Source organism: Xiphophorus maculatus, chromosome 12 (genome assembly GCF_002775205.1).
Source record: "Xiphophorus maculatus strain JP 163 A chromosome 12, X_maculatus-5.0-male, whole genome shotgun sequence".
NCBI lineage: Eukaryota > Metazoa > Chordata > Actinopteri > Cyprinodontiformes > Poeciliidae > Xiphophorus > Xiphophorus maculatus.
The window spans coordinates 147,413-162,997 of record NC_036454.1 but is presented as its reverse complement, the minus strand read 5'-3'; the positions used below and the strand labels follow the sequence as shown (position 1 = coordinate 162,997).

Here is a 15,585-nt window from a genome sequence, read left to right as displayed (position 1 = left end):
CATTGAAGACAGAACTAATGACTGAAACATGAAATGTTTAAGCATGTTTCATCAGTGTTAAAGGACCTGGGCTTGCATACAAAAAAAGTCTGCTCATGGGCTTTTTGTAGAGTATGTCAGCATTCATGGCCCACTGCAACTTCCAGTCCAAGTCAATATGAAGGTACTTGTGGGATTGAACCTGCTCAACATCTGCCCCTTATGGCAGAAACTGATGACCTTTTCCTTGGTCTTGTCTACTTTTAACTGGTTCTCTTAGCACCATGGCACAAAATCATCCACCAAAGTCCTGTACTACACCTCCAGTCCCCCTCCACCCACACCACTATAGCCATGTCATCTGAATAGTTTTTCAGATGGCACAGTTTGGAACAGTACTTAAAGTCTGCAGTGTAGGTGGTGAACAGCACCTACGCTCCGTTTTTACATATCAGATGGTCTAACACGCAGTCCTATAACCTCACAAACTGTCAGATAGTAAAGGATCCAGGTGATACGCGATGCAGCCACATCCATGTTTTGAGCTTCTCACATATTAATCCTGGCTGGATGGTGTTAAAGGCTGATGGGAATCAGCTTTTAACACAGACAATGGTATCAGGTATATCAAAGGAGGAATAGACCCTCTGCAGGAGATATATAAATTGCAAAGGTCCTGGGCTTCACCCATCTGTGTCCTCGGGTGAACCTGTATCAGCTTCTCCATAACCTTCATGATATAAGAGGTCAGAGTGATGTGTCTATGGTCTATATTGCTTTAGGAAATGCTTTCTTTGGCACTGACCTGACCTGAACATAGTGCACAAATGTAGCTATTGGTAAAAAGAATTCCACAATTTTACTAAATAACTTGTTCTATATACAAATAGAAAATTACAAACATAAGTTTTTTAAAACTTGGAATCAGGGTTTCCCAGAAAAAAAAGTTTAGCCAAACCTTCAAGTACCTAGAAGATTATGTTTTTGCATGTGAATGTGTGCATGAATGGGAATGACGGATTTCATTGTAAAGCGTCTTTGAGTGTTCTAAGAAAGGATTATCTGATGACATTTAATCAAAAATAAATATGCTTTTGTTCTCATTGCATTTATGACATGAACACAATAACATTTAGCTTTCCTCTTTGTTAGGTTTCATGTTTAATAAGTCTCAATTACTCAATTTGTATAAACTGAACAAAGTATAATACATTAAAGCAAATATTTTTGTTCATGTTTTGATTTAATTTATTTTATCTGTCATTTTAAGCTGGGTAAGATGCGACTGACAGTCCCGTGCAGAGCTGTGACATGCTCTCATCTACAGTGCTTTGATGCTGCCCTCTACCTGCAGATGAACGAAAAGAAACCTACCTGGATCTGTCCTGTGTGTGACAAGAAAGCCGATTATGAAAATCTCATTATTGATGGGTTTGTAAACTCATGTTACTTTAGTTAGTTACACATCTTAAAATTCTGAAATTTAATTTGTTTTCAACGTCTGAGTAGGTCTGTGTACATACAGTACATATGTTTACAGACTTTTTTTTCTTTGACTCTCTAAGTAATAACTATTTGAACAGCTATAAAAATACAGAAGGGTTTTTCATGGGGGTTTCAAATAAATGACACATGGCTATATTCTTATTTCACCATAATTCGCTCAATACGCTGAAGATTCCCATTATAATTTTAGGTATAGCCATCTTGTTTTTTGGTCATTTCTGGCTGGTAAGCCCCACAGATGCATACATTTTGAGATTACAGGGATAGCTGTTGTTTAGGGCATCAAACAGATGCCTTTACTGACAGTAACTACCTTTTTTTTATCGCCCCTCCAGGGGGTCTTTTTGTGGGCTCTAGTGTCCCTTTTTCAAAGTAGGCTGACAGGAAAGGGGGAAGGAGAGGGGGGAAGACATGCGGTAAACGTCGTCGGGTCCAGGAGTCGAACCCGCGACAGCCGCGTCGAGGCCACGTTTCCTCTTATTGTGGGTCGCGCTAACCCCTCCGCCACCACGGCACGCCGTGAGAGTAACTACCTTTAAATACCTTTGAGGTTGTACATGTTTAAGACAATTTTTCAAATATACCGTAAATGTAAAGCGAGCCTTTGTTTAATTTGTTACAAAGGGATCAAGATTTCTTAGGAAATTAAAAATTTTCTGTGTGTAAGTATATGGAATTTAGACATGAAAACTAGCACATGCATCTTTATAATTACCATTATAAGCATTAAGCTTATAATGGTTTGAAATGAGCACAAAACCTTTACTCTTTAATGTAGCCTCTTGGCAATAGCCATCCCACTATTGCCAACTTTCTTGCTATATTAAGCAACATTTCAGATAAAAAAAAAAATGGTATTGGCCAAAATCAAAATTGGCAGGTTAGGCTTTCTAAAGATCATAATTGGTGATCGGCCAGAAAACTGCAATAGGTGCACCCCTATTTAAGATGGAATACATACACACATATTCATGATGTATTTTGATTAAATTAATACTTCTTTGGCATAATTTCAATAACAAAAAATGTAATCTATACCAGGTGAGTCTCTCTCACCTGAGAATGTGGACCAGTACTGGGTTGATTCTGAGCCTTCAAACAATTTTAGCAGTGCTCCAGGAGAAGTTTCACATAACTTAAAAGTTGATTTAAAAATAATGTTTGTTTTAGTCACATAAATTATGAGCAGCAAACAACATATTGCCAACTACATCTGAGAGTAGCTCATTGATATATTAATGCAGTAGCCAAGTAAAAAAAAACATTTTTGTTAAAACATGTCAATGACTGAGAAGTTTTAATTGTTATCAAACATATTAAGCATATGTTTTCAAGCCAAACAACCTCAGAAATATTTAGGGCCAACCAGGAGAATCAACTCATTTCAAGTTAAAACTCAGTTTCACACAAATACAAACATTCTAGCAAAAATGTTTGGCTGTTGAACTGGACCGTTCAAGGTTTCTATTTGCAGCTCCACAAATCTTTTTGGTAAACATTACATTACCAAGAGACATGCAAACATACCTTTATCTTGGCTTTTGTTAACTCTTCTTCCTCTTTCTTTTCTCTCTCCATGAAGGATAAGTCCTTTTTTACGACATTGTTTGCTTACTTATCTTCCTCCGTTGCCTTGGAGGTTTGGATACACACTTTACATTGCACAGCAGTTCATGTTAATGGTGAAGGTTGACCATGGCCAAGAGGCACCCAAGAGCAATTTCTTTTTTCTTAGTGTCCATATAAAAAATGACTCACATTATCAAATATATATTATTGTAAAAAAATCACAACTTTATCAAAGAATTGTGTGTTTTTGCTAATATAATCACATAGAAGTCATTACTAAAAAAAAATTCATTTCCACATAGGTTCCCCCCCAAGACGCACATTTCTTGATAGCTAAGATCCCTCTCAGCTCCTCTCAACATGGAGAAGGAGCAGTTCTACACTGAATGTCTCTCAGACGACCAAGGTTTCCATTCTATCTCTAAGGGAGAGACCAGACACTCAGAGGAAGAAACTTATTGCAACCATTTGATTCAATTTTGTAGTAATCTTATTCTTTCGGTCATGACCCAGATCTTGCAACCATAGATGAAGGTAGGAATGTAGATTAACCAGTGAATGAAGAGCTTCACTTTTTTAATTAGCTATCTCTTTACCACAACAAACCATTACAGCGCCGACATAACTGCAGAGTCCCAATCCACTTATCAATCTCTCACTCTACTTTTCCCTCCCTCATGGGAGTGAGGTAGATAGTTAAATTCCTCTACTTGGAACAAGACCTTTTTTCTGATCTTGAGAAGGCACTCTACCCTTTTCCAGCTCAAGACCATAACCTTGGATTTGGAGGCACTGATCCTTGTCCCAGCTGCTTTACAATGAACTGTGAACTACTCCTATCAAAAACTGTAGATCATGACCTGATAAAGCCAATAGAACCACATCATCTGCAAAGAGCAGAGACACGATCCTAAAGCCAAATGTATCCAATCAACACCTTGGCTGCACCTAGAAATTATGGCCATGAAAGTTATGAACAGAATTGGTGACAAAGGGCAGCCTTCATAGAGGAAACAAGCCCGACTTATCACTTGCTCTACTAGTACTAGCAACTGCTTCTGGGGTCCCACAGGCCAAAAAAGACCCAACAGGATTCCTTCTTTAACCTCATACTATCCCTTACTTTAACAGTTGTGCAAATATTTTTTATTTTATCTATTTCTTACTTATCTGGTTATTTTTTTAAATTGCTTTATTATATTTAAATGTTTAAGCTACTGGTGATTCAGGTAGCTAATGTCACTTTAAATGAGATGTAGAAATAAACTTTGACTTAACTTAGAGAAAAGACAAATTTATTCAAAAAGGTAAGTGAATTGAGTGAATATTTTACTCTCTTCTCAGTCTATTCTTGGAGATCCTTAATGACTGCTCAGATGTTGATGAAATCAAGTTTCAAGAGGATGGGACCTGGTGCCCAATGAGACCGAAGAAAGATCCGGTCAAGTTCTCTGTTCATTCAGTCGGAAAAGTAGAATGTAAGTACATAATATTTTATAATCACTTAGTACCATTGTAATACTTATAATAGGAAGACAAATAATTGGAATTTAATTATATACTGTCTTGCAAAATTATTCATACAGCTTGAACTTTTTTATGTTTTGTGATGCTACAACGACAAACGTTTGTGTGCGCTGAATGTTTTTTTAGAACTATTTAAGCGTTGCATAGCGGAAAATGGATTGAAAGATATGCATAGTTTTGAGAATAAGAAAGTGCATAAGGCATGCATTTTCCCTTACACCCCATTGATACCCCTAAATAATATCCAGTGGGGGCGTGCTGTGGTGGCGCAGGGGGTTAGCACGCCCCACGTTTGGAGGCCTTAGTCCTCGACGCGGACGTCGAGGGTTCGACTCCCAGTCCCGGCGACATTTGCCGCATGTCTTCTCCCCTCTCTTCGCCCTCTTTCCTGTCTGCTTACTGTTGCAAAAAAAAAAAAACGAGCCACTAGCGCCGCAAAAACTCTTCAGAGAAAAAAATGGAAAAAAAAATAAAATAATAATAATATCCAGTGTAACTAATGCTACATAAGTTCCTCATTTAATAGTTAATTTTTTGCATGTTCACCCTTAAGAAAAACTAGTTCTAAATTCAGATTAACCACTAAAATATTTTGAACCAAACTTGAAGGGCTGTACAGAGGTGCAGGATTAAAGTCCTGAAGTCCACGGAAGGACAGGGAGGACAGCCCTTCTTGAGCAAGGGGGCTTTACTTGAGCAAGGTCCCTCTGCTCAAGCCAACACATGTCCATGCCCATCTGATGTTTGCCATTGACCATCTGGATGTTCCTGATAAGGTCATGGCAAACCCTCATCAAAAACATTTTTTTTGATGAGGAAAAAAATGTTTGCCTTTGAGTCAAAACTACACTCACCGTATTTGGAGGAAGAAGGATGAGTACAACCCCAAGAATCCAATCCCAACTATGAAGCATGGAGGTGGAAACATCACTCTTTGGGGATGCTTTTCTATAGAAGTGACAGTCTCCTTCCCTCAGTAAAGGCACTGAAGATGGGTTGTGGTTGGACTTCCAGCATGACAATCATCTGAGGGAACCCCCTAGTGGTCTGCAAGGTAGAGCATATAAATGACCGTTTATTTTCTGTGACATGAGGTAAAAGTTCAACTTGTAGAGTAGTGGCAGTGTTTGTTGTTTTCTATGACCTATAATGCTCTGCACACACATCAACAGCTAATATTTTTATTTCACTTAAAATAATGGCAAATAAATACAATAGATAAATACAATTGATAGAAATAGGTGAAACATTTTTATATTTAATGCTGGAGAAAATAATTTTTTTGTGCCAAAGCAACTCAAGTCTATTTTTGTTTATTCTTCCAATTTACAGATAGCCCTAAAATGTTATTAATGCACACTCCATATTTTATTCTTTCCATGTGTTTGACATCATTGAAAAGCTTAGTGTGCATGCGCCACAGTGTATTCAGTCTGTTACAGTTACTCCTGCTTGTCCTTTTTCCCTTACTTTTTTATATTTCCTACATAATTTTATTTTAAAGGTACAAGAAGATCCTATTCAGCAATTTTGTTAGAGAGTCTGGATCTTTTTCTTCGCTGTATTTTCTTGTGTGTTTTTTGTATTTTATTGAACACACCAAGTTACAATTAAAAGTACAGCAATGCAAACCATAAATGGAGTGGATAGATGTATAAAATTATTAAAACCCATACCTTCTCCAGGAACATCACAAAATGGTCTCATCCTATTTATGAGCATTGCATCAGAAAACCTTCATTCTACTTTCATATTCTTGCTTAATACAATACATTCATTAATATACTAATAATAACTCTAATAATATTAACAACAAAGTAATCATAATGACGCTAACAATGCTGTGTAACGGGGTGTGCTGTGGTGGCGCAGGGGGTTAGCACGCCCCACGTTTGGAGGCCTTAGTCCTCGATGCAGACGTCGCGGGTTCGACTCCCGGTCCAGATGATCTTTACCGCATGTCTTCCCCCCTCTCCTCACCCTCCTTCCTGTCTGCCTACTGTACAAAAGAATACGAGCCACTAGCACCGCAAAAACTCTTCGGAGAAAAAAAAACAAAATGGAAAAAAAACAAAACAATGCTGTGTAACAACAACATAATGCATCAAGACAGTTTCTCATAGTTAGTGTAAACCATTTCCTTATACAAATCTTTGAATTGTTTAATGTTTGGTTTAATTCCACAGTCAAACTGTTCCATAGTTTCACACCACAGACTGAAACGCAAAAACTTCTTGGGGTTTTGATCTTATAAACTTTGAATTTGTATTTTCCTTTGAAATGATAAAATCCTTGTTCTCTTGAAAACAATTTTGGAATATTTTCTGGTAATTGTTCATTTTGTGCTTTAAAAAAGACACATACTGTTTGTAAACTTGCCAAATCAGCAAGTTTTTATAATTTATAATGTTTAAATAATGGTTTGTGTGATCCAGAATGTTAACCTCATTGATAATTCTTATTGCTCTTCTTTGTAGTTAAATTAATAGATGTAATGAATTTGCATAATTATTGCCCCATATCTCTGCACGGTAACTGAGGTACAGTAAAACTAAGGAACAGTAAAAAATGTGTAATGATTTCTATCCAACCAACAGTTTGGCATTATTCAATATGAAAATACTCTTTGACATTTTCTTTTGGATATATCAAATATGTGATTTCCAATTAACCTTATCGTCAATAATAACTACAAGAAATTTGTGTCCTGAACCCTTCCTATATTTACTCCATTTATCTCTATTTGTATTTCAGAACTTTTTTGCAATTCCAAAATAGCATTATTTTAGTTTTAATCAAATTTAGTAACTATGTGTTACCATTAAACCACACCTTCAGTTTGTTCATTTTCTCCTTTACATTATTTTGCAGTTCTTCCATATCATTTCCAACAAAAAATATATTTGTCATCTGCAAATAATACAGATGACACAAATATTACTGTAGAAGCTGGGCACAACAACTTGAGCGCGGTGTTTACACCAGGGATCAGCTGATTGCACTGCTTGTCGGCATGGAGTCCAGATCCACTTGGTCTTCGTCTGTTTTACCTACCCCGTGAATATTCCCATGTTGTCGTGGTGACTGTTTACATTCCTCCCTCTGCTAGCCCCATGATGGCCTGTGACGTCATCCACTCCGCTGTAGCTCGCTTGCAGACTGAACATCCAACTGTCTCGGGTGATATTAATCATGCCACCATGGACAAAACCCTGCCCAACTTCACCCAGTATGTTAGCTGTCCCACCAGAGAGGAGAGGAATCTTGACCTGCTGTACGCTAACGTAAAGGATGCATACAGTTCCTCTCCCCTCCCTAAACTTGGGTGGTCCAATCATAACATGGTGCACCTCAGCCCATGTTATATACCTCTGGTGAAGAGACAGCCTGCAACCATGAGAACAGGGAGGAGGTGGTCAAAGGAGGTCACTGAGGCTACAGGGATGTTTTGAGGCCACTGACTGGCATTCACTCTGTGAGCCGAATATGGAGGACATCCAGTAAGACATGCAGTAAGACCACAAGTAGCAGCATTCCTGATCAATTGCAACTGTCTAATTGAGTTATTAGGCATGCCTATGAAGACACATTTGCAGTAAAAAGCATCTTGTTGTGGTTTTGCCAGTCTCCAGACCTGAACCCAATAGAAAATCTTTGGAGGGAACTGAAAATCTGCATTTCCCTGTGACAACCCCAAAACCTGAAGGATCTGTAGAAGATCTTTATGGAAGAGAGTTCCAAAATTCCTGCTGCAGTATGTGCAAACTAAGACTGTTGTAAACGACTATTTGAGTAATCAAGTATTATATCTATTATTCTGATGAATAATTGAGTAATTGAATAAAATGGACACAACATTTTATTCAAATAAAATATTGGTAAATACTGTTATAACAGCAGTATTATTGGCTACAGGCCCCATTTTTCATATTTGAGCATCCCTACCAATTTTCTGTAGTTTAGAAAATTTACCTGTAACAATAACAGCACATTTTTTAAGTTAACCTGGACAAAAAAATAAGTGCTAATGCAAAAATGTCAGACTCGGGTTTGAACAGAGGCTGGGCCAGTCTGGGCCTATTGTGCAGGAGGACATTCAGGCTCTATAACCATCTCAACAAACCCAATAACTATTTTACATTCCTGTTGTTATTTGCAGTTTTTCTAATTTTCTAATTTCTGTTACTTACACATATACCCCCAATTCTGTACTGGATCACTTTAAAATACCCAGACAAATGCTACTTGGTCGGTCCCACAACCCCTTTCCTAAGCATGCACACGAAGGTCATCAGGATAAAAATAAAAATGAGTAATTTGGGCGTGCTGTGGTGGCGCAGGGGGTTAACACGCCCCACGTTTGGAGGCCCTAGTCCTCGACGCGGACGTCGCGGGTTCGACTCCCGGTCCCGACGACCTTTGCCGCATGTCTACCCCCCTCTACTCACCCTCCTTCCTGTCTGCCTACTGTAGCAAAAAAATACGAGCCACTAGCACCGCAAAAACTCTTTGGAGAAAAAAAAGGGAAAAAAAAAAAAAGAGTAATTGATAGGTCAATAGTAATGTTAATGGCAATATATCATGTAATCGCAATGTAAATAATGAAAGAGGTGGATAAAAGGAAGGCTGTGACTTCCTTTTATACTGTAAAAGGAAGTCACATACTGTATATTTATGGGGTAAAAGGATCTATAAAATATTGTTTATGGTAATAGAGCATCTTTAATATTTTTAACTTTATCTTTCAGCCACAACTCCTTTACACCAGTCGTCAGTGGTAGCCCATCCTGTGGAACTCAATCTCAACAAGAAAACTGATGTAATTGATCTAACACTTGAAAGCTCCTCATCTTCTGATGATGATGATGATGATACAAGCACAACCCCTCCGTCTAAAAGACAGTGCATTTACATCTCCAAGAATGAGGAAATTCATGCTAAAGGGTAAGCTGAATTTAAAGTGTGCGTTGATTAATATCAATAGATCTGTTAAAAAGGATGCTGTGTGTAAATCTTTATACATAGTTATTCAGTATTCACAACCACCTTCAGCATGTTATATTACTATTTGCACCAATATACATATATATATATATATATATATATATATACACTGCCTAGGGTGTCCTGGTGCCAAGTGCACATATGGACACCCTTATGCCTGAGCATTATTTTTGTTATGGACAATCCGTGACGAGCACAGAAGTCCAACAATAGAACACCGTTCAAGTTCAGATCGGGGGGGATTCCTCCCAACCACACCCCTCCAGGTCTCACTGTCATTGCCCACGTGAGCATTGAAGTCCCCCAGCAGAACAAGGGAGTCCCCAGGAGGGGCACGCTCCAGTACCCCCTCTAAGGACTCCAAGAAGGGTGGGTAATCTGAACTGTCGTTCGGCCCGTAAGCACAAACAACAATCAGGACCCGTCCCCCTACTAGTACGCGGAGGGAGGCTACCCTCGTTTACCGGGGTAAACCCCAACGTACAGGCGCTGAGATGCAGAGCAACAAGTATGCCCACTCCTGCCCGATGCCTCTCACCTTGGGCAACTCCAGAGTGGAAGTATGTCCAGCCCCTCTCAAGGAGACTGGTTCCAGAACCAGAGCCATGCGTCGAGATGAGGCCGACTATTTCTAGCCGGAACCTCTCAACCTCATACACTAGCTCCGGCTCCGGCTCCTTCCCCACCAGAGAGGTGACATTCCACCTCCCAAGAGCCAGTTTCTGCAACCGAGGATCGGACCGCCAGGGTCCCCTCCCTCGGCCACCACCCATCACGCACTGCACCCGACCCTTTTGGCCCCTCTCATAGGTGGTGGGCCCATGGCAGGGGGACCCATGTCTCCTCTTTGGGCTGAGCCCGGCCACAAGGCGCTGGCCATCGTGCCCCCCCTCCAAGCCTGGTTTCACAGTGGGGCCCCTTCATCTTCTATAAACCTATCTTTTAGGAATAAATCTGCTCTGCCAGTGAAAGCCCGAGCAACAGAGACACTTGCAATCTGGCTTTAAAAAAAATAAATTAAGTGATTTGTCTTTTATTATTATTATTATTGTTATTATTATTTTAAGAAAGACATAAACAGGCAAGGCATAGCCTGGGGGCTAGTAAAGCTTGGCGGGCCACCAGGCTTATAAAACCCGAAGCCCCCCTTATGCTGATCCTGCTCTTTGCCATTGGAGGATGAACCCCTTTTACTGAGCCATCCATCCTTTATTAACTACATTACGGATCAGTGGGATATCTTTATTGATACTACACCAGATGTCAACCCCTCGTTGCTCTGGGAGATGGATAAAGCTTTTATTAGGGGAATATTATATCATATACCACAGCTCAGAAAAATGCTGCCATTAACACAACTGCACTTAGAAAGAACAGTGCAACAAAGTTGCAATGGGCTCTTTGCACCTGCCGCTCTGACGTCACATCCGCATGCGCAAATACGGCTCATTTTTTTCCTTTTGAGTGACCATGACCGCAAGGAAAGATAAACTCGTATTTCAAAGGCAATTTAAGCAATACCATGAACACTGTTGTGTTCCACGGTGCACAGCGTCTTCTAAATATAACAGTCGTTTAAGTTTTCATGGATTTCCAAGCGATCCTGACTTACAAAGACCAGGGCTTGTCAATATTCGTCGCGACAACTTCAAGCTAACATCGCATAGCAAAGTTTGCAGCCTTCACTTCCCTCCGGATCAGTTTCATCACCCTAAAACTCCTGGCGGGAGAAGAATGGTAAAAAAAGGAGCCGTCCCTGTGCTATTTTAATGGAACAACTTCTGTGTTCAGCCTGGAAGGGCCAGTGTATGGGAAAGAGTGAGCAGACCAGAGCCGGACAGCAGCGCAACTGATCCGCCTGTGGAATGCACGTATGCAGATCACGATTATTGCTCTGTCCCAGAACCAGCTGGCCTGGACATGGTAATAAATGAAAACCAGAAATTAAAAGAAGAAATAAAAGCCCTAACAAGCCAGATCGAAGAACTGAAAATCCATTCTACCTTCGGTTTACAAAGGTTCGCAGGGTCTGATGATGACATCCGATTTTACACGAGGTAAGCATCCACACCGTAACAAACCTTTTTCTTTTTAAAATATGTGTTACTCGCCCCACCTCTGGTTTCTTAATTAAATACGTCTGAACTCAAAAATACAATAAACAAAAATTATGGGGCTTCTCGTGCTTCCTCATGCTTCTGAAGCAAAAAGCCCGAACCGTAATCTCCCTGTTACTTGGTCTCTGTTTGACACTAACGACAAAAAACACACATTAAAGCAATAAACTTAAAAATGAATGCAAAATAACGCAAGAACATTGTCCGTTAGAAAGAATAAGAATGTTTAGATATTTAAATAGTACAATTGTATTAGTAAAATGTCCGAGAATATTGCCTATTAGCATAAGCTAAAGCTAATGTTAGCCATGAAGTTTAAAGAACTTTAAAGTAAGTCTCACCTTCATATCCATGAATGTATGACGGTATGTACATCTTAAAACCTTTTTCCAGTTTGCTTGATGGGGCTTTAGATCCCGCCTTACAAATACGATGTACATCGTTAATTGTTAGCTTTGGCAAGCCCTGCAAACACCGACTGTAAAATGACATCTTTAATAGACCGGACAAAAATGAGCCGCTTTTCCCCGAACGCGGAAGCTGAGGTGCAAAGAGCCCATTTAGAAATGCACCTTGTAGAGTCCTTTCTAAAAATTTAGAAGCAACTTGTTCAGCTCTAAATCATTTATTAACAAAAATCAACAACTTTCTTTGCTAAGCACAGATTATGTGAATCAGGGAATAAACCTGGCTAGCTACTTGCCAGACTAACAAAAGGCAGAATGGAAGCGAACATAATATCATCATTACAAGACAATAACTGAGACACACATCACAAAACGACAGACATTAATAGGGTTATGAGGCAATTCTACCAAAACCTGTATTCGTCTGAATGCAATTCATCTAATGCTAAAATAATAAAATTCTTAAATGGAGTGACTCTCCCACACCTGTCAGAGGAACAACAAGACATTTTAGGCGCTACAAATTCTCAGAAAGAAGTCAAAGCTCCTGGACCTTCTGGACGGCTTCTGTCCAAAATTCTATACGAAACTGAGCCACCTGGTGATAGGACCACTTATTGGCATGTTTATACACTTGTTTAGGCACAGAGATTTGCCACCAACACTAAACCTGGCGAACATCAACCTCATCCTTAAGAATGAGGTTGTCATTCTTAAGAAAGACAAACCACCAGACATCTGTAGCTCAAATGGACCTATTAGCCTTATTGGGAGTAGATGGCAAATTGCTCTCAAAACTGCTTGTGTCAGGTTCATCTACCTAAGCATTCTTTAACTGAAAAAGAAGAGAGAGACAAGTGAGTTTTAGATTAACTTGCAAGGAGAACGGACAGGAGCATGCCTCAGTTACAATCTCCTACCCGCTCTGAAGCAGCTCCTCCCAGACCCTTTCTTCTTATTTCCTTAGGGGGGTCCTAGTTACATAGCCTATTTAATTATCTTGAGTTAATCACATAGCATAGCTGCTTCTTCTGTTCTTTAGAGTCACAGGTGTGTTGCACCTACAAGCTACCGTAATGTAGAGTGCAAAGTTCAGAGTTCAGTTCCTGTTTGTTTCCTTCTGTAGCAATAATGTAGGAACTAATGAACTCACAGAACAATGAGGTGTCTTGTGCATCCGTGGTCTCGTGTACAGTTCCTCTGTCTCTGGTTCATTAATTTTAACCCTTAATCATCCTTGTTTATTCTGCCACGTCAGTTATGGAATAGAATAGAATAGAATAGAATAGAATAGAATAGAATAGAATAGAATAGAATTACTTTATTCATCCCAGCAGGGAAATTATTTCGCAGTTACAGCAGCATAGAGACAAGACACACAACAACCCCACTGAGTAGCAATGTAGACAAGATAAAATAAGAATAAAATATGACATGCTGTCAATATAAAAAGCAGCTTAGAGCAGTCCTTGCAAGGATTCAAAATGCAGAACAGAATGTATATGTAAATATATGTACAGCAAGTGTGCCACAGTGCAGTTGTGCGAAATTGAACTGATTAGTGCAGAACAGTGATTTAGCTTTTATTGTACAGTGAGATGGCATGTGGCAGGAAGGATTTCCTGTATCTGTCCCTACGACAGCAGAGCTGGAGCAGCCTATGTGAGAAGGTGCTCCGCTGTCTGTCCACTATGTTGTGGAAAGGGTGCTGTTTATTGTCCATAATAGACAGAATCTTCTTCAGTGTCCTCCTCTCCACCACAGTTTCCAGGGACTCCAGCCTTAGTCCCAGTACAGAGCCAGCTTTCCTGATGATTTTGTTTAGTCTATAAGAGTCGCTGGCTCTGATGCTGCTTCCCCAACACACATCAGCAAAGAAGATGGCACCGGCAACAACACTGTGATAAAAGGTCTCCAACATCTTGCTGCACACATTGAAGGATCTCAGCTTCCTTAAAATATAGAGTCTGCTCATCCCCTTCCTGCACACAGCGTCAGTGTTAGATACCCAGTCCAGTCTGTTGCCAATTACAACTCCCAGGTATTTGTAATCCTCCACCTCCTCCACCACTTCCCCTTTGATCTTTAGTGACCATGAAGGTATCTTCTTCCTTCTGAAGTCAATCACCATCTCTCTGGTCTTACTAATGTTGAGCCTCAGGTGATTCTGGTCAGACCACTCCACAAAGCTGTCCACCAGTGTCCTGTACTCCCCCTCCCCTCCCTCTCCTATACACCCGACAACCGCTGAGTCATCAGAAAACTTCTGTAGGTGACATGATTCAGAGTTGTACTGGAAATCAGTGGTGTACAAGGTGAAGAGAAAGGGAGAAAGCACAGTTCCCTGTGGAGCTCCTACGTCACTGACCACCACATCAGACAGGACACTGCCCAGACGGACAAACTGTGGCCTGCCTGTCAAGTAGTCAGTCACCCAGGAGATCACTGAGTCGTTGACACCCATCCTCCGCAGCTTCTCACCCAGCAGCAGAGGCTGGTTGGTGTTGAAGGCACTGGAGAAATCAAAGAATGTGATTCTCACAGTGTCTCCTCCACCATCCAGGTGCAACAGTGCTCGTTGGAGCAGGAAGATGACGGCATCGTCAACTCCTAAGTGGGGCTGGTAGGCAAATTGCAGGGGGTCTAGAAACGTCCTCACCTGAGGCCTCAGCAGGGCCAGGACCAGTCTCTCCATGACCTTCATCACATGAGATGTGAGAGCGACTGGTCTGTAGTCCTCTGGGTCGGCTGGCCTTGGCTTCTTGGGAACAGGAACCACATGTGATGTCTTCCACTGCAGCGGGACTCTCTCCAGCCTCAAGCTGAGGTTGTACATGTGTGCTAGTACCGGGGCCAGCTGGATGGAGCAGGTCTTCAAGATCCGTGTTGTAATGCCGTCAGGTCCTGCAGCCTTCCCCTGGTGTAATCGCTCCAACTGTCTCTCAACCTGACCTGTACAGTCATGGCCAAATGTTTTGAGAATGATTCAAATGTTAATATTTACAAAGTCTACTGCTTCAGTTTTTATAACGACAATTTGCATATACTCCAGAATGTTATAAAGAGTGATCAGCGTAACAGCAATTAATTGCAAAGTCAATATTTGCCTAGAAAATGAACTTTATCCCCCAAAACACATTTCAACTTCATTGCAGCCCTGCCTTGAAAGGACCAGCTAACATTGTTTCAGTGATTGCTCCATTAACACAGGTGTGGGTGGTGATGAGGACAGGGCTGGAGATCAATCTGTCATGATTAAGTAAGAATGATACCACTGGACACTTTAAAAAGAGGTTGGTGCTTGGCATCATTGTTTCCCTTCTATGAACCATGGTTACCTCGAAAGAAACATGTGCAGTCATCATTGCACTGCACAAAAATGGCCTAACAGGAAAGAAAATCGCAGCTAGAAAGATTGCACCTCAGTCAACAATCTATCGCATCATCAAGAACTTCAAGGAGAGAGGTTCCATTGT

General features: G+C 40.5%; 1 protein-coding gene across 2 annotated transcripts in view; it reads left to right on the top strand.

Annotated features, from left to right (window-relative positions):
• Positions 1 to 15,585, top strand: part of LOC102221529 (E3 SUMO-protein ligase PIAS2-like) — a 54,690-nt gene that overhangs the window by 24,084 nt on the left and 15,021 nt on the right. For both annotated transcript variants that reach the window (XM_023343652.1, XM_023343653.1), the window contains 3 exons: positions 1,250 to 1,410; positions 4,399 to 4,532; positions 9,330 to 9,525. In XM_023343652.1, the coding sequence (XP_023199420.1) occupies positions 1,250 to 1,410; positions 4,399 to 4,532; positions 9,330 to 9,525 (491 nt within the window). The remainder of the gene's footprint in view (positions 1 to 1,249; positions 1,411 to 4,398; positions 4,533 to 9,329; positions 9,526 to 15,585) is intronic.